Source organism: Trifolium pratense, linkage group LG4, assembly GCF_020283565.1.
Source record: "Trifolium pratense cultivar HEN17-A07 linkage group LG4, ARS_RC_1.1, whole genome shotgun sequence".
In the NCBI taxonomy this organism is placed as follows: Eukaryota; Viridiplantae; Streptophyta; class Magnoliopsida; order Fabales; family Fabaceae; genus Trifolium; species Trifolium pratense.
This window is the reverse complement of record NC_060062.1, coordinates 4,756,621-4,777,813: the sequence shown is the minus strand read 5'-3', so window position 1 is coordinate 4,777,813 and position 21,193 is coordinate 4,756,621. Positions and strand designations below refer to the sequence as shown.

Genomic DNA, 21,193 nt, shown 5'->3' with positions numbered 1-21,193 from the left:
AATGTGTGTACAACAATCAACTTGATCACTCAATACGGAACGAATGGAGTATTAATTTAGAATAAAAATATAGAAAAATATTTTAATTTGCCAGTATACTGAAAACTCCCATAAAAATATTAATTATTTATAGTAATTTATGTAAAAAAAATAATTAAAAAACAAAATAATATCTGCACCGTATACACATGCAGTATCATACTCAAAATGATGTCAAAGTGCAAAAAAAAATAAAGGAGTACTAACATTTATTTGGGTCAAACACTTTAACAATTCAATTAAATACGCTTCGGTTAAATTTTGTTGATTTGAATTAAAATACTTTCTTTGATTTTTTTATAAGAAGTGGCTATTTTTTAGATTTATTAAATAATTAATGTATCTAATCTAAAATATAAATCAAAATATCAGATATTCAATATATAACCTAAATAGTCAAGCTCCACCAAGATTCCGACGTGACAATGACAAATAATGCACTTATCTAAAGAATCGGCTCATAGAACTGACACATTTGACCTCTTGTTTAAGAATGTCAACATTTTTGACCTGCTGCAACCATTTTGTCTCTATATCATTAAATGCACACAGAAGTATGCTCACAATCAACAATGTTCAAAGAGTTCATTTTCAAGAAAGTTGCAACGAATCATTCATAGTACTGCAAATGATTTGAGCAAAAGGAGAAAATATTTCAACGTTCAAGTTAAATTTCAACGGACCTATCCAAGCTGGCAAAGTCTTCATCAACAACTATATTCATCTCTCATATATATAGGACTCTCAGCATTTGAAGACTTACAACTTTGTAATCACATCTTCCGAACTCTTACAAACCCACTTGAGTGTGTTTTGTGAATGTAAAATTTCGTATTTTACAGCTACAAAACTATTACAAGCCCATGCATATATCTTTATAATAACAGTTTAAGCTTTTGGATTAATCGGTTATTTGACATGGTATCAGAGCCTCTATAACTAAGTGGTCTAGAGTTCGATCCACGCTCCCCTCATTTTCTAATTAAAAAGTAGAATTTAAGTATATGGTAGGTGGACCTATGCATTATCCACGTTTCAAATCCAAGTGGGCTATTGTGTGAGGAGGCGTGTTAGAAATAATATAAAAACCATTGATATGGCTCTATCTTAATAACTTAAACTTTTGAGATAATCGATTATTTGACAGATATGTCGAATTCCGCCACATATATACTATAGTATAGTATATTTACGAAATGAACACGATGTGAAACAATTTAGTTAACAGCATGTGAATCAAGTTTTATTAAAGTAAAGATTCGTTGCTTTTGGTCAAACATTGTTGAGAGACTTCCTCAACTCATCTAATACAAACAGAGAGACTATAACTTATATTGGACAATACAATTGTGTCAAAAAAAACAAGTATTATTGGACAATTAATCTAAATATGGTGTCCCAACCCCACCCACCCTCATTGCTTGTTAACAAAATTTCCTAATTCTTCAAAAAACAAAATTTCCTAATTATAAGACCATATATTATATTATATTATATCCTCCCAATAAAAACAAAAGTAGTGGACCATACCTTGAAAATAACACGCGGCTGCAAATAAAGTTGAAAAGTTGATAAATAAATTGGAAAAAGGCTATCCAAACAAAAATACATGATTAATATACCTTTATTTTATTTTTGACAAAGACAATATTCTTTCATTAGATCGATAATGAAACTTTTTAAAAAGAAAATAGAGTTTTTTCTTATAACCAAAATGAAAAGAGAGTTTTAATTATGATAATATTTGTAGTAAAAAATTTACATTTTCTATATTATTGTATATGAAATTCTACCAATATATATTTTAATCAATGAAAAACAGTTTAACAAAGAAACAGTACTTATATATGAACACAAGTTCAAATAATTATTTCTTAGTCACACTCATAATAAGTGAAAAAATTAAAGACAACAAATAATTAAAGTGATTTAATTAAATTGATGTGACAAAATTTTTTTTTTAAATTATTTTTTTTAATTTATATATGTGTATCTAAATTTGTATATAAATACTTGTGTGCCGTGTAAAACTTTCTCTTCTAATTTATATATTAAAGTAAACGTCTTATAAAAAATAGAATTGCTTCCAAGACTAATGCTAACAAAAAATGTCTCATGTATGATGTACAATAGACTAATGTTTGAGAATAGTTTGAAATATTAACCAAAAAAACTCATACTACTACTTATAGGTAGAAGCTAACAGTATTATCAATCAACAATATAATGAAAGTGACATATTAATCATTGTCTTTGGCAAAACACGAAAAAAAAAATATTAATCTCAAATCATGATAGCTTTTTAAGGGGAGGTAATTAGGTTATGTTAATGTCTATGCTAAAATGCTTTTCATATATCTTGTTTAGAAGAACTACTATTATGCACTGTTTAAATCTTTTGAATCTTTTATCTTTAATCTTGTGTTATGCAAACTGCTTGTATTACTCTTGATAGAGTTTGAATGATTAAAGAATTATGTTTGTTTGATCTAAAATATAAAAACTAGGTTTTTTTTTTTAAATACACATTCATAATTTGGAGGTATATATACCGATCAATCAATGAAAACAAACCATATGCATGCAAAATAAAAATTAGTTATAAATTAGTTGTGATACCACATGCAAATTTATTTATGTAATTTTGTTGTTATTGGTCGAAGAATATACTGCCAAATTATGAAGGGATAGATTAGACCGCATCATACAAATTAATATTTTGTGAACACAATAAAAATGGTTCAATATTATAAAAATAATATTAAACTTTTATTTTTTTCACATTAAAAAACAATCTCTAAATCTTTATGAAACCAACTTATACGTGGCAAAACTTGGTTAGGACTTTTCCCACTTTCACCTCCATGAAAGTAACAAATTTCCTTCCTATTTGTAAATGAAAAAGTGAAGAAAATAGCAAAAAATATATTGTAAAGAAAAAAAAGGACAGAGAGTCCATCCATCTCTAGTACAGAGGGAAACAAACGAAAGTTACCCATCGTTAGTTGGTTCAGTGATAATTGGGACTGAACTTGGTAGAGAGGACCGTGGTTCAATCCCCGCAATTACGATTAGAAGAAGACTGAAACCACTTGATATCAGAACTGACCCAAAACTATATTCAACCGTGGTGAAAAACAAAAAAAAACGAACGTTTAGCACTCACTCACCCACGGTGACACGACCTATTGACATTGATGTTTGTACAAAGCGGGTCATGCAAGTTGGGCCAGTGGGGCCCCTGTTGTTTCTCTATGAAACTTTCAACTTTCATTTTACTAGTAGCTACCTACTCTGTAATGTGGGGTACTTTTTCAGAAATATAATACTCCCTCCGGTCCTTTTTATAAGAAACACTTTGGAATTTTTATTTGGTCCTTTTTATAAGAAACACTTTGACACAATTCCATTTGTACCCTTATTAAATACAATCAAATAATTCATTATAATGTTAGTGCATTAATTAGAGAAGTCTATTTTCCATGCTAGTCAAAGGTTAGTTTTGGAATATAACATAAAATGTTAGAATCATTAATGAGAAAATTTATCTTCCTTAGTCTGTGTGATTTTGTCAAAGTGTTTCTTATAATAAGGACCGGAGGGAGTACTAGTATTTCCTTTAATTAAATATGAGTAGTTTAGTAGGTAAAGATTCCACACTTTTTATTTATTTTTATCATTAGTTTAGTTTGATTCGGAAATCAATTTTAGTATTAAGTAATTTCAGTCTTTTTCAATTTTAGTTGCGGGAAATTGAATAAAGAGACGGGTTATAAGCTATAAAACCTAATATAGTAAAATATAATCTTAAAATTAATGTTTTATGTTATATAAAAAAATGAAAACAATGCGGGTGTTCTACTCAAAAAAAAAAAAAAAAAACAAGAATGTGAGTGGGTAGCACACTCTTCTTTTTGGTCATTGTAATAGTACATGATGCACTAATTCTTTACGGCCATGTCTACCATGCACAAATGCTTTGAGTCTTGCACCATGCACCACTTATAAATATTATTATAACGAATACGAATTTTATAAAATCGATCGTTGGATTGAAAGTTTATATCATATAGATCATTCATATTTTTTTTTTAAAGAAATCGAAAATCATTTGATATGTTATTGAGACCCATCAAAATTAACGGTTTATGGGTTTTAATTGAATACCGTTAATCTTGATGGCTCTGAATAACATATTAAATGATTTTTAATTTTATTTTAAAAATTTATGAATGATCTATATAATATAAACTTTCAATCCAACGATCAATTTTGTAAAATTCGTATTCATCATAATAATTTTCTCAATTTGTGTACCATGAAAGACTTGAACAAATCTTCCATATTAGCCGAAGCCCTTCTTTACAGAGAATGCTAAGTTGCTAACATATGTTCTTTGGGACACATAATAAGTAACATAATAAATAAATATATTTAAAAATGTATATTTTTAAAAGTCAATTTTTATTTTAATGTAATAATTTTTTAAAAAATTTCTTAACAGGTGCACTTAAAACACACACGTTAACAAGACATTCTTTATACTCGATTTAACTTTTTTTTTGTCACATGTAATATCCATGCATAAATAAACTAATTTTGCATTATGTACTTGTGTTTAAATGCCATCAGACCATCTCCAATGGTGTAGTACTTATTAAGTACTCATGGTACTTATTAGGTACTACCATTGGAGCAATATTAATTTGAGTACCTAATAGGTACGGGTTCTACAATAAGCATTAGTATCTATTTTATTTTTATGGGTCCCATTTATAATGATGTGTAGTTATTGGTGAGATGTGTTATTGGTATGACCTATTTAGAACTTTTAAAGAGATGTTGGGTTTGAGAGATTGTGTACTTATTATGTACTATTATTAAAAAATTATAAATGAGTGATGTGTACACGTGGAGTCCAGTTAAGTACTCAAAAATGAGTATCTCCATTGTGAATGCTCTTATATCCTGTTTTTAACGAACTAAACGAAAGATAATAAGTAATAACATATTATCGACTAAAGATAATTTGGTGAGGCGTAACATCATTACTCATGACTCTCAATTTTGTGTAATTGAATACGACAGATTGAAAATAACACATCATTTATTCCTGTCTTGTCTGATTTTTGCACCCTTGTGATGTTTGATTAAATCTTGAATTGTTATATATATCCCCAGCTAATCCGATTTTATTACAAGATCATTTTATTCTGTTTATTCATTCTTCAAAAAATTATTTGAAAATACTCTACAAAATTATAGACCAATATTATGGTTTATCTAGATTAAAATGTACAAGAATCTGAGTGCACGAGAAAATTGAGTTATTGGTTTTGTTCGGTTAGGACCCCACATGAATACAAACGAAACTATACCGTTCACCGGATCCGATATTTAGAAATAATAAATCACGACAAATTGAGACACGACACGAGAACGAGATATAGAGAATACTTTCATTCATTCATTAACACAAGTGAAGTGAGGTCCATAATTTCTTCTCCCATTCCCTTCCAACTCACCCTATCTTCCTTTTTTTGACTTTTATTTTTTGGATGTTAATCCTCTTGTTTTCATATTAAAAAATAAATTATAAGAATATCTACAACGGAATTCTTTATTCTTTTAGTATTTAATCTAGTTTCATTTATACACGTCATTCATTTATTTTTTTGACCGTAAGTAAAATCTATATAGAAATTATTTCTATACAAATTAAATCATGTTTTTTTTAAAGAATTCATTAATCACACGAGCACAATCATTTGATTAGCTTCAAACTTTTGTCGTAAACTTTTTTATAAAGATGATTTCACCTTTTGTTAGTGTCCCTTTCTATATTTTTTAGAAAGAATAAATTTATACATTGCTATAGGTTTAAAACCAAACATTTTAAACACTATATTTTTTTTTTAACGTAAAAATAAAAATAAAAATTTTAAACACTATATCTTGAGACATGTGAAACGTCGCATTATTATACATGATTCTTTGAACTATTTTTCAAATATTCATAACTTCTAATGTTAAAAAACCAAAAATGTCAATTAGTGCCTAAAACACTACTCATTCCGTTTCAAAATATAAGTTACTTTTGACAAATTACACAAATTAAGAAATATAATTAATGTTGCATGAAAAAAAGAAATTATGAGTTAGTTTACAAAATTGTCCTTCATTAATGATATATGAAAGATAAATTGAAGAATTGGAAGAAGAGAGATTAATAAATGATTAAAGGTATAATAGAAGGGTCTTGTTAACATGTGTCCTTAGGGCACATGTTAAGATATACTAAAATAGAAATTCAACATTTAATTATACAAGAAATTTAATGCTTCAAAAGTCAAAATGCACAAATTAACATTTAATAATTTCTATTTTTACTTCATTAACATGTGCCTTAATAGAAAAACTAACATTAAATATTTCATTGGTAATGTAAAGTGACTTATAAATTTGGAACGGAGAGACTATTTAACATTTCTCATAAATTTATTGCTACGATTTTTTTTTTTAATTCCCATAATTTAATCGATAAGTTGTATATTTCTCATAAGTACTAAAGATTTTATAAAATGAGAAAGTTATGTAGAAATTTTATCGTCTCATCTGGATCCTTGGACCTATACTAGTGAGGCTGACCATAATTTAATGAGCTTTATTGGCTGGACCTCTGTAGAAGAACAATTATTATTTAAATAATATAAAGTATTCTCTCATTTAATTTGAAAAATATTTATGCCACTACCTTTAAGGACATCCAATAAAATTGAAATAATACGGTAAAAATTAGCACGACCCCTAGCTCCCAAAAATATGTATTTTTTTTTGTTGATAATCATAATTTTGTAGGAATGCGAGTAAAATTTATTTTTTCGGTTCATTGAAAAAATAATATATTTTATTTATATTATCGACTAGATTTATTATTTGTTAGAGTTGACCATAAAATGTGTGGATAAATAAATCCAAATATTTTTTAGGCACACACATAAATAAAAAATTAAAATTGTCAGGTCAAATCATATTATTTTAATCATCTTTCCTTTATTTTTTTATGTTTCATGTGAGTGTGCCAATTACTTATGCCTATAGAAGAATTTTTCCATGTGTCACTCGTAGATGCATGTTAGCAATTTCCATTATTAGATGCATAGAAAGTTTATTTTTCATCCGGACTTAAAAAAAAAAGAGAAGATTTCATTTTCATTGAATCCATTGGACCAGCCTCACATTGATTGTTCATTGAATTCTTCTTTCAATCTGCAGTATATATCATCTTTCTAGTTGATAACGAGATATTGCTTCCATATGCCTGTTAACATCAATCTAAATTCTTCGACGTAATTTCCTATTACATGTTAACGAAACAAATTAAGTTGCGTGGTGTAAAGATAAAGAATAGAAACCCCCGGTTACATCACTATTTTATCAAATGAGAAAAAAAATATACCGATACACCATCAACTAATAACCATTATGTTTTTCGACATAACACTACACTTCATTTTACTTTCTTAATATAACATGGTAAATTAATGATTTTCCATAATCAATAACAACGTATCTGGAACATGTGTGATATATATTTTATTGAAAAAAAAATCAGTGGATAATTATCTGATACGTATTAGAAAGTATCACAAACGTAGTATGTGATATTCTTCATTAAAAAGAAATGTAATTATGTAATCACTAAATATTTTTTCGAGTATCAGAAAGTGTCAAATACGATATATGGCACAATATTGAAGCAATTTTAGAGTATTGGAACTTTCAAGCATAAAACGGATAATACTTAAAAAATGTAGTGTTGGTGACATAACTTTATTGGACATCGTTTAAATATTCTCAAAACAAATATAAAATGAATATTAAGCAGCAATTTTTTATATATAGAAATATGTAAGCAGAAATACATATTTCTAACTTCAACATAAATTTCGTAAAAAAAAAAACTGACAAAAATGTCAAAATTGTTAGGTCGGACATCGTGATCTGGGTTCGAACTCAAGATCTCATAATTATATGTGAGTTTAATTTCAATAAATTATCATTTCATCTAAGACAAAAAAAAACTTCAACATAGATTCCGTAAAAGAAAAACTTTAAGATAAATATTTTCTCTAACAAAACTTTTTTTTACTGATTTATTTAATTTAAATTATTAATGACGTGGAATGGCTAAGGTACTCTCTCCGATCTTATTTATAAGCAAAAGTCAACAAAAAAATTTGCCCTTGAATATAAGCAAAAGCCACCAAAACCAACTTTATTTAATGTTATTTTCCCAAAATTACCCTCATTAATTGTTCTACTTTTTAAGAGATTGTAGAGTCCCAATGCAAAATTAAGATATTATAATAAGGTTGTAATACAACTTTCACATAAAATCAAGATAAAAAAGCAACATCTTAACAAGTGTGCAAATTGAAATATTTGCTTATAAAAGAGGCCGGAGTAATCATCCGGTACATATACGTGCGTGTGTTGAATAATTTTCATGAGTCTATTTTAAATGATTGTGTGTTCAATTATTTATTCCATACATAAAAAAATACTTTATGCATTATCTTAACAATAGCATCATCTACGTGTCAAAGTTTATTGTATTGGAGTATTTAATTGTCTCGTTCAATCAATTTTTTTTGTTTTGACGATATGTTCAACCAAGTTGTTTACTACACTTTCTTTTTTGGAAAAAAAAAAAGGAAAAAGAAAAAAGTTGTTTACTTTGTCTCGAAATGAATGAATAAGAAAAGCAAAATATCGTATATATCGTGGTTAAAATAGCGCGAGAAATGATAAAAGAAAGGGGTTAAAGTAAAAGCACATGAAACGATATATTGACGGTGAACGAAAATATCGTTGTCGACAGAAGCTTTAGGTTTTGTGTGGCGTACACAGAATGCGTTGTCAGCTGGAATGGCAGATAAACTCTTAAAAGTTAACTGTAAGAACAACGTTCCATACAATAATCAAAAATAAAAAATATTATTCTAGTTAAACATATTAATATAAAAAATTTATCTTAAAATTTGTGTATATAGTATTTTAAAAATATAAAAAAATTATTTAATCGATATTAATTTGTATCGATTTTTTTTAGCTTGTTTCTTAGGTAGCTTCTTGGTTGAGGAGTCACTTTACAACCTAAATATACTTAGTTCCAAACTTAACATTAAAAAAAAAATTAGTGTTTTAGAGATACTAGTTAGCATGAACCTTAAAATAAAATGTTATTAAATTTTGAATGTGAATATGAATCATGTGTGATGCCCGCGCCATAAACAAACAAAGGACAATTCATTGCAGGGAAATGCTAACAAATGGGATCTGGATTTCCTGCTGTTGGGAATCACACAGTTTTCACGCTGTTTTGCATCTCAGCCATCCATTATAAGATCGGACGGATCAGAACAATTCATTTACAAAATTACTCAAAACGATCACAACCACATGATTATGTTCGGACAGTCCCTAGCTGTTACAGCGTCCTGCTGTAACAGTAGGAAATCCATTTCCTAACAAATGGTTATGGATACCGGTAAAATTTTATAAAAATTTGTAAAATCAAGGTACTAAAAAGTTAAAATATTTAAAAAAAATTTAAAGAATACCCATTAGCAAAACCTTTGATCATATACTATTTTTTTTTCCTGTCGTCTCGTTATAAGTATCTCATTTGAGTTGTGTATTGTTCTTAAGAGAATGTTGGAACGAGGAAATAAAAGACGATGTGAACATGTGAGTCAAGATTAGAATTCAACACCACAATTATTTATTTCTTCAACTACATGATATGATAAGTGTTCATAAACAAAACTTAAATTTTATCTGAAGTGATAAAAGAGAGGCTAGAGAATTCACTAGGTGGACCGATGCAAGAAATGATCCAACCTGGAGGTTGGAATTCGAGCATGAAGATGATCTCTTTCTACAGCTGCCGTTCCTCTCTCCCTGCACCTCCTTAACAGGTCAAACAAGCACCGTCATGGACTGTTGACCGACGTCCGCCACCATCATTCACACCCCAACCATCGTCAATCGCCCTTGACCATCATTTTTCCAAATAGTTCAAATTTGATCTTAAGCTCTACTTAATTGTCTAGCTTCGTCGTCACCGCACCGCTGTCGACCATCGTTATAACTACCTCTTTCTTTCTGTGCTCAACTTGAAAAAAATTCCTTTACATTTAAGCTCTGGTTCACTCTCATCAACATTAATTTCACACATAGTTTAGTTACAAGACTCACAACCCTTAATTTTATCCATTGTTTTCAAAAAAAAAAAAAAGAGTGGAGGGCGAGCATGAGATAAGACGATACTATTTTAACTCAAATGATGCAATTATTTATTTATTTATTTTATTTTTAAATAATCGTGACAGGAGACATGTGGCATGATTCTAGTGGTTGGATTAATCTGTACATACTCTCTTACACCATGAAAATTACAGAATTGCCCTCTAAAATTGTGTCAAGTATGCGTATAAAATATGTGTGAAAATAACATTTCTCATTTGAACATATCTACTAATGTTCTATGAGGAAGTAAACAAAGTAACATGGGCTGGCCCATTTATGTTAATGCAATACAAGTTTTACATAAGAGAATTTTTAAGTGCACCACTATAACTACTAGGGTATCCCGACAAGACCCATATAAAGACCAAATTGCCCCTAAGGTGAAAAGTGAGTTTTAAGGAAATTAATTTAACGATTTTGGAAAAATGTTGAGATACTTAAGAATTCTCCCTAATAAAATTACTCTTGCCGTCTTGCTTTTGAAGATAAATTATCATACATCATATGGGTCACTAGGATGGTATACTTTTTAAATAATGGGCACTACTTTTCACCCCTCTTTTACATATTTTAAAAACTCATTTCTTTTATTTATAAATTCTTAAACTGTTTGCATATATTGAGTATTTAAAACTTACTTATTTTTTCTTCTAAATTACACTTGTTTGGACTTGGTTACCCCCCACCCTACCCCCCTCCAAAAATAAAATAAATTTATGGCTCCAAGTTGATTCTTAATTGAAATAATCATTTATTAAACTTTAGTTACATTTCAGCTTAATTCTAAACTAGTTGTCCTCTTTTTTAAATTGAAGGTTAAAGAGAAAAAATAAACTAATAAGTAATTTTATCATATCCCTCTAGTATATTGTCTCTCTCTATGGTTAGTGTTAAGCTCTCTTAAGTGGTCGATTACTCCTTTTCTTTAATCAGTTTTATCACTTAGGACTTCTTGTTAATTAAAATAATGTTTGGCTATGAAACATTTTCCAGTTCCTTCTCTACAAGATGGAAGCTTTGGAATAAATGATAACATTCCTTCCAATCGAATATTCAAACATGATTCATAATATATGAAGGTACTAAACCAAATAATTATATAATTAATATCTTTGAGTTAATGGTAAATGAAATTAGGTTAACATAGCTGATGATTTACTCTTATTGATAAACTCAATTATGATGTCCACAAATGGTTCGAGACTTTACATGACCAATGCAACTTCAAAAAACAAACTGAATTACTAATTTTTTCTAAAACATTGTAATTTGCATAATTTGCACATGACTAGAGTTTCACTGCATGCTCATCAATATTGATCATGTCCTTTGATCTGTTTTAAAATGTTTCCTTATTCATTTGTCTCAAGGTAGAATAATCACAAATTCATTTCCTCAAGCAATTTGCATGGTGGTTAAATGATCATGCTATTCACACACATGTGTCTACTGTCAAGTTTCTCATTATTATTACACGGAATTAAATTAAATTTTAATTTATGATACCTCTAGGACTTGGACTAGGAGTAGGACTATATATGATTGTCTAATGTCAAAATTTCACACATTCACACAAGAGAATCGTAGTCGTTAAATCGAGATTGAATGAATATCTGTATTAAAATATTAATGATCTGATCTCAATCGAACAACTATAAACATTGAGTAAAAATATTGTTACAGTCAACTTTAATCCTCAATAAAATATTTTCAAATATATATAAATTTTATTTTTAATGACTCTTTTACTTTCAAAAGTGTCATATGACTTACTTTTAATTTATAGGTAATTTTTTTATTAGATTAAAAAATTGAATTCATTTAACAAAAGTATTCATTCTGTTGAATAATAAAAATGATCTATTTGATCAACAATGAATTCGTCCAAGTGATAAGAGTCTTGGTCCCTCTTAAACATGTGTTCAGGGGTTCGATTCCTGACTTATGCTTATAGAAATAATTCGGTTGAGAGGGGATAACCCACTGTGTGCCCTACAGGTTCTCCGACAGAGATTAGTCATCGTTAACAATGGTGGAAACTTTGTACAATATCATGGTAATCCAAAATAAAAATAAAATTGATCTATTTGATTATTTCACACAGTTCAAAAAAGTGTAATAATTAAAGTGATAATATGATTTTTACTTATTTGCTCTTAAAAAATATTGATCAGTTACTTGAGCGTCATGGAAATAGTAATAATTAAAGAGTATAGTTATAAAATACTATTATATTGAAAATTGAGCAAGTCAAATATTTTAAAACAATTTTTTAGTTTCTTTGAATCATTTATTTTATAACGGAAAAAGTACTATGAGATTAGTCAATTTTATTTATAATAATCAAGAATTGACATCGCTTTCACTTAAATTTTCACCATAAAATAGACTTTCACTAACTTGATTATGTTGATTCTCATAACATCATATATTGGCTTGTCGTCTGAACTGATTGCTTTCATGAAAAGCAAGTTCAACAACTAAATGGAGTGTTGTGAAATCTAAACCTTGATTGAATAATTAATCCATGTGCTTATTGTTAAAAAAAATTAATACATGTGCTTTTTCACTCACTAGGTATTCAACCCGTGCGTTGCACGGGTTTGATTAGAATATTTTTTAAAAAAAGTTATGTTTTATAAAATAAGTTGTATTAAAAATAATATTTTTCTTAGATGTGTTGTTGAATTATTATTTGATTATAAAAGTGATCTTTAAAATATTTTTAATTTTTTTTTCTCATCAAGTGAATCTATAATATAGATAGGTAGATAAAAATTAATTTTAACATAGACAATGTGTTATTTAGGTGTATATAAAAAACAATAAAAGTGCAGAGATTAGTGTATTATATTAAAATATTGTTTTATTAATCTTCTTTTTTTATGGGTTTGATTTATATATCTTCAAATTAGTGTAATTTTTGTTTTAATATATTTTTGTTTTTATGAAAAAAAATAGTGGATTATTTTATTATATTATCTACATCTATCATTCTCTGTATCTCTCAATTCTTTCTATCTTTATCCTAATTATACTCCAATCTCCTTATTATTATTTTATATGAAAAAATTGTAAATACTTGTCTCGACCTTTATAAAGATGAGATGACATGTTAATTAATCATAAATTTTTTTAAAGTAATAATTATTTTATACTTCAAAGAGACTTTTTCTATTAGACTAAATAGTGAGAGAGCTTTCGAAACAACTTTGTCATGCATGTGCAGTGTTAATTAGTATTTTATAGGATTATTAAATATATCTTTAATCCTCTAAATATATTTCAAATTAAAGACAAAACATTATTAAAATGAAAGATTTAATCTTCATACCAAAGTCACAATATTACCAAAACATTTCATTGTCATTTGTGCTTGGATAAATTTGTCATATTGCTAAAACAAAATGATGAGATTATGAGTCCGCTATGTATGTGAAAGGAGACTTAAAAAAAATGATTAAAAATGAATATCTTGTTCATTTTAATTTTATTGGTTTGACATTATTTTGGAAGCTTACGGTTCACATCATAAGTTCACTAAGCATGAGGAAGAAAACTTATCATAAAAACTATAGTCTACTAATATATTTTTAAGGATCGACATCGACTTATATCCATTATTCTCTTTATGTATATCGCATTCTCTCTAACTTTATCTTATTTATATTTCAATCTCTTTATTAATAATATTATTATTATTATTTTTTATAAAAAAAATGTTAGACACTTATCTTGACCTTTATAAACTCAATTACTGTTTTTATGTAAATAGTATTCTTATTTGATAAAACAAAAAATAGACATTTAAAGAGTTTTCGAATAAATTTTGTCAAATTTTATATTAGAGCTAGACTTCAAAAGATGAACACAAATTGTTCGTCGATCAATATAAAGTGCATATATAAACTTTACTCAATCAACTATGTTTAAACTATAGATGATAAATGTATGGAGATTAATCTATTTTGACAACCTCTTAGTCAAGTTACACCAATACTTTTCATGTATATTATATATTACAATTATAATTAACAATGACGTCACATGAGTAAATGCATTCAAAAAATTTATTTTCAACTTTTTTTTTTGTTTCTATCATTCTCTTAATAGAATTCTTTATATCCTGTTATAGATCTCCTCATTCACCTAAAATAAATAGACATATTCACATTTATCAGTAAAAGAAATCATGAAATAAGGGTAAAAAATTAGATAAACAAATGTTATATCAATAAAAACATGAGCTTAAATATTTGACAATCTACATAATAGAATAATGTAAAATATTTTCTATTTTATATTTTAGTATGTGCTGGGGAAGAAGATGCATATGATTTGGGTATAGATATGTTTGAGAAGAGAGATCAATCTATGCATCCAAAAAGACCGACTTTATTTGTATAAATATATAATAGTTAGCTTATTCTTATTTATATCAATTAATTATACATTATAGGTCATTATTAGTTTACGTTATTGTTCTTCTATTTTTGTCTTAAAACAAAACACGATTGCCAACGTTATTGTTCTTCTATTTTTGTTCTTCTATTTTATATTTTATATAATTTTTAGCCATATAACTACACAAAAACAATTATAAAGTAGTAACGCATTATCAAATAGTAGACATTATCAAAAAATTGGAGTGATATATAAATAAATAGTAGACATTATCAAATGTCTAATTTTATAAAAAAAACTCAGCTCATATTTCTTAAATTTAACCTATTATTTTTGGATAAATTAAGAAAAAAAAAATAGTATAATGAATGATTAAAAAAATAGCACAATGAATAACCTTTTTTCCTTGTATGTTGATTAAGACACAAAGGTCGAATTTGTAATCTGCAAACACACAAAAAAATATCAATGTTTTTATGTAAATATCAAATTCTCTTGATCCTAATTGTTATGCTGAAAATTTGAGTGCAAAATTGCAAAAAAAAAAGAAGCATCAATTTAAGAAAACAATAAACTTTTTATTAGAAATAATATATAAATTGGTCAATTGAAAAATAAATCTAGGAACAAAAGAGAAGAAAGAAGAACTACTTGACCCATAACAAATTAAAGGAGAAGAAGAGCAAAAAACATCTCCTTAGGATTGATGCATTTTGTTATCTGCAAACACACAAAAAATATCAATTTTTTTACGTAAATATCAAATATTCTTGATCCTAATTGTTATGCAGAAAATTTGAGTGAAAAAAAAAGAAGCATCAATTTAAGAAAACAATAAACATTTTATTAGAAATAATATATAAATTGGTCAATTGAAAAATAAATCTAGGAACAAAAGAGAAGAAAGAAGAACTAACCGGCCTATAGCAAATTAAAGGAGAAGAAGAGCAAAAAACATCTCATTAGGATTGATGCATTTGGTTATCTGCAAACACACAAAAAATATCAATTTTTTTTTACGTAAATATCAAATTCTCTTGATCCTAATTGTTATGCAGAAAATTTGAGTGCAAAATTGCAAAAAAAAAAAGAAGCATCAATTTAAGAAAACAATAAACTTTTTATTAGAAATAATATATAAATTGGTCAATTGAAAAATAAATCTAGGAACAAAAGAGAAGAAAGAAGAACTAACCGGCCCATAGCAAATTATTAAAGGAGAAGAAGAGCAAAAAACATCTCCTTAGGATTGATGCATTTCATGGCAAGAATTTATAGCATAAATCATTTGTATGTTATAATTGTTTTTTAAAGTCATTGGGGTAGGAATTATTAATGCATACGTTTTTCTTGTGGGAATAATGATGACATTTAGTTACATAATATTATCTCTTGATCTTCAACTCTACATTATTGATCTATTTAGACAATGAAATTAGAAAAAACTGTTTTTTTTTCTTCCATAAATTACATGGGAAGCTAAATAGTTGGTGGGGACAATGTTTAAATATATATATATATATATATATATATATATATATATATATAAAATAATTATTATTATTATTATGTTATTAAATAAAAATAAGGATGACACATAAGCACCAACTTGAGCTTAGAAAAAAGGTAAAAGGGAAGACCTTTCTTAGGCTGCCACATCAGCAAAAAAAGCTTGCTTTACAATTATATATAGATAGATAGATAGATATAGATAGATATAGATATAGATGTATGGATATAAAGGTAAAATTTAAATGTTAATGAATGCTCTTTGGACCTTATATAAAAATAAATAAATTAAGGATCATGTTAACATGTGTATTTAGGACACATGATAAACTACCAAATAAAGAAATTTAATATCAAATTAAATCATATAAGAAACATGTGTCCTTGCAACATATGTTTCATTGAATCGAATAACATATTTTGTCAAAACCGATCCAATCCGAGCCAACATGTGAACACTGCTAATTTTGACATATGAATTAATAAATATAATTTTGGCATATAAATTTATAAAATTGATTCCTGCAAAATCAATATTAGTCACCATAAAACTAAGCACACACTAAATCCCATAACAAAGTATCATACTTGACATGTTTCTCAATATATATGGTAGATCAATCATGTGTTAGTTATTCATTTGAAAGCAAAAGAATGGAAGGCTTTGCTTTTGTTTTAAACAAAGCCCACATCAATGTCTCAAATGTGTTGTACATAACGCCTTAAAATGGGATACCATATTCCAATTTTTAACTCTTACATTTTTCTACTTCTACTCTCAACTACTTTTACACCAAGAAAATAGTGGGTGGCTTCATAAGGAAGGCACTTTTTCATAAACCGTGATTGATGGTGGGGATGGGAGATTACATTTCCACATGGAATTCTTAGGTCTTACTCCCATTCCTCAAAGTTTAATCATACCATACCATGACTAGTTTTGGAGGGAATGTGAACATGGGTTACATACCCCACATATCCCTTTTCTTACTTTTTCTTTAGTCACTCTCAAGGTTCAACTAATAACCAATTTTTCAAAAGCATATATATAGTCAATTACCCACCCAACAAAGTGGGATTTAGATTATTTGTACACATGGAGTCATAGATCTTATCTGTTGAATTAATAAAGATCGAACGGCTATAACTTTGATATGCTTTTTGTTAGGTATTTTAAGTGTGTGATTGCAAACGTTGGATAGAAAATTAGTTGATATATTTAGCAACATATAAGTGAAAGAGTCTATATATACTTAATATCTTAAAATTTTGAATTAAAATGTGATGTCAAATTCCATTTACGTGATTGTTCAATACTCAATTTGATGATCATACATGTCTCTTCATGACCCAACAATCATATCAAAATTAATGGTTTAACTAAAGGTGGTCGTTTTCTTGTATCGAAAGTTTTTTTACAATGATAGTTAAACGGCTTGTCTTGTTGATGTTGAGTGTGATGTGTGAACGACGGTGCAAGTGTATGTGGATGAACGTTTGCTTGACGGGGAGAATGTTGGAACGTCAAATGTGAACAAGAAAACTTACATATGGAAAAAATAAATTTTCCACAATATATGAACGAAATGACCCATATACATAATGCATTAATGTTTCTGATTAAGATGCGGTGTTTAACTGGATACATCATTTTATATTCATCTAATTTTTATCTTAAACCATTTTTGTCACCCTAGAGCACATTTGCTTGTTTTCCCTCTCTACATAGGGTTTGGGTCCCAAAAAAGTTTATATACTCATTTTAACCACTTTCTTTTCAGTTTCTCTTTACCCTCTTTAACCTTTTATATATACACCCCTCTTGAAGTTCAAGCCCACACATAACACACACAAACACATTCCTTCATCTTACCAACCAGCATGGATTGGTTCTCATGGCTTTCAAAAACAAACCTTGATCCATCTCTTGTATATGAGTATGGCCTCACACTTGCACACAATGAGCTAGAACAAGAAGACTTGGTTTACTTCAACCATGAATTTCTCCAAAGCATGGGAATATCCATAGCCAAACATAGGCTAGAAATTCTCAAACTTGCAAGAAAAGAAAAGGGAAAAAGACAACCACCAAGACCAATTTCAAAGATCATGGTAGCAATCAAAAAGACAAAAAAGTGCTTATCTAATTACATAATGAGAAAATTGGTTACATGTGAAGAATCAAATACAGCACTTGTTGTTGTTCCAACATCAAGAGCTAGTAGTAGTAGTTATTATGGAACAAGATCATCATCATGGAAGAGTAGTTCTTTGGTTAAGAGGAATAAGAAGTTGAAGGTTGCTAAACAAGAGAGGCTATTGCTTACAAATGGAAGTCCTAGTCCTACAATTATGCCTGGTCTTGCTCTTGATAGTTTTTGTAGTACTCCTATGGTTTATCATTTTCATGAAGGAAAGATGAAAGGTGATGATGAAGATGGTAATGGTTATTGGTCAGCTGCTGTTGAAGATATCAGGTGGGATACTATGTTCCAAGATCTAAAACCAAACTAAAATTTTTAATTTCACTTTTTTAATTAATTTTTTTAATTTTTCTTTTCGGGGTTTTAACTATTTCAATCCAAAATTTTATGTGGATGCTTGGAACTACGACAAATAGTTGTAGTAACTTGCAGTGGATCAGAAGTAGAAGCGTCAGGTTATATTTACGATAACTTAGAGCTTCTATGATCGCGTGTTTGGATATGCGAAATCACTGCAGGTCCAGACATATTTTATATAAGTTGGTGAGAGATGGGTTTTTTGAGTTCTTCCACCATATAGATTTGAATGTGTTTTTTTTTTTTGTTGCTTTTTATGTTTTTGTTATTTTGCATTAGTGGTGTGGATCATGCGGATGGGTAACTTTAGCACCTTGTCTGTTTGAGTAATGAGGTTTGTCTACTTTTTGCTTTTGAATGTTTGTAACTTTTAGCTTTGTTAGGGGAAATTTGGATTTAATTAGATTAGCGTAATTGTGGGGAGAGAATGATTAAGATAGGTGATTACTTTAGTTCTTTATTGCAAATTTGAGGTCCAAATTTGTACTCTCTCATGGTTAGTTCTTTTTACAATATACACATTGACAAAAGTATATTTATAGTTAAATAATCTCCTGCCATAGCATTATTGTTCTTGAATTCTTGAATGGACATTTCTCCCAATTGACTAATGATATGATCAAAATAGTGGTTTAAAGTGAGCACATAAATGTCAGTGATGAATTACTCCTTCTATAACAAAATATAATCAAAATGAGTTTCAAAAATTAAATATTTTTTGAGTTAAATACATTTGATTTTTACGCCAATTTTGCTTATATTTTATCATATAAATAGTAGCTTTTCAAGTTAAGTTTTGTATAAGCTCAAATTGTTTGATGATATCAAATTCTAAACCCCTCATTAGGCTACCAATCGTAAACTTAGATTTTCTGCCGACGCCAAATTGCATAAACTTTTATATGTTGAAAATCCATGCTGATTAGTGATATAAAACACTCCTCTCGCTTCCTTTATAGTAATAGATAAGATATATTGATCATGTGATAAAAAAGAGGTAGAGAAAAAATGAGGTGTTAAGTGAGTGTTAAGAAAGTTGGAATGTGCTTGTATCATTATTGATTCTAAAATTACCATTAATAACAAAGTATAACATCATTGTGGTTTGAACTCTGAATCACTCAACATGCAAAGGAATTGAAGGGAAAAGAAGAAACTGCTCTATGACCCCCACATGTGACAACTGACAGAATACTATCCATTTATTTACATCAAAGTGGTGACCATAGATTCTGATCTATGAGAGATATTATTGTCTTCACTTCAGAAGCACACAACACAACCAACCTCACTTTGTCTAGAAACACCATGAATTGGACACTGAGGACCCCATTTTTGATCTTGTTTTGTAATTACTAGTCTAGCATTTACTTCTATGTGAAGTTACTTTTTTTTTCACTTTTGTCTCAAACAAGCAAGTTTTGTGGAAGCTAATGGAACTTTTGAGGTCAATTGTTTGTTTTGTGGTTCTAACCTAAGAGCAATGTTTGTGGTCCAACCAATCTAAATTACTTAGACACACTTTCACAAATAAAAGTGCACAACGCGATTTTACAAAACCTAATGATTCAGTTGTTATAAACAGGGTAGATAAACAATTATCCATCTTATAACTATACCAAAATTGGCCAACCATGACTAAAATTATAATTTAATAATTTTGCCACAAAGTATAGATAAAGATCGTAAAAACTTCATGCTGCTGCTTTATAAATTGCCTTTTATGAGTTGGAATCCTATCCATTACTTGAGAAATGAATGACTCCATTTGAATAAGAGAAAGACACAAAAGAATTAAAAGAAATTTAAAATAATAAACAAAATTTGATACATCATATCTAGAGGTGGGAACAGGCTAGACCGGCCTACATGGCCTTAAGGCCTAGCCTACATAGGCTCAGGCCAGACCAGCCTATTTCTTTAAATAGAACAGACCAATGCTTTTTTATAAGCCTATTTAGCTAAAAAGGTCAGGCCGCATGCCATTAAAAAAGCCTTTGAGGCCTACTAGGCCGGCCTATTTAAGTTAACATGAATAATATTTTTATTACGATTATTATTTATATATTAAAATTTATACTTTGATTAAATTATAAATCTATTAACTTTTTAAGTAATTTAAGTTTATTAATCTACATTAGTTTTTAACATATATAAATGTATTATTATAAACTAGAATTGAAATATGATGACATATATAGTCAAATTCTCTAAAATATCAAATGGAACATTATTTTATTAGTTCATAAGTATATTTCAAAATAAATATAATTATTTATTTAAATATGTTCATATGAAATAGGCTTTTAAACAGGCTAACAGGCCACATCAGACTTTCAAAAGGTCAGGCTCAGGCCTAGAATTTA

General features: G+C 28.2%; 1 protein-coding gene across 1 annotated transcript; it reads left to right on the top strand.

Moving 5' to 3' along the window:
- Nucleotides 1–18,050: 18,050 nt before the first annotated feature.
- Nucleotides 18,051–19,377, top strand: LOC123921510. The gene has a single exon (XM_045974093.1). The coding sequence runs from the start codon at nucleotides 18,148–18,150 to the stop codon at nucleotides 18,778–18,780; it is 633 nt and encodes a 210-aa protein (XP_045830049.1). The 5' UTR covers nucleotides 18,051–18,147; the 3' UTR covers nucleotides 18,781–19,377.
- Nucleotides 19,378–21,193: the final 1,816 nt, after the last annotated feature.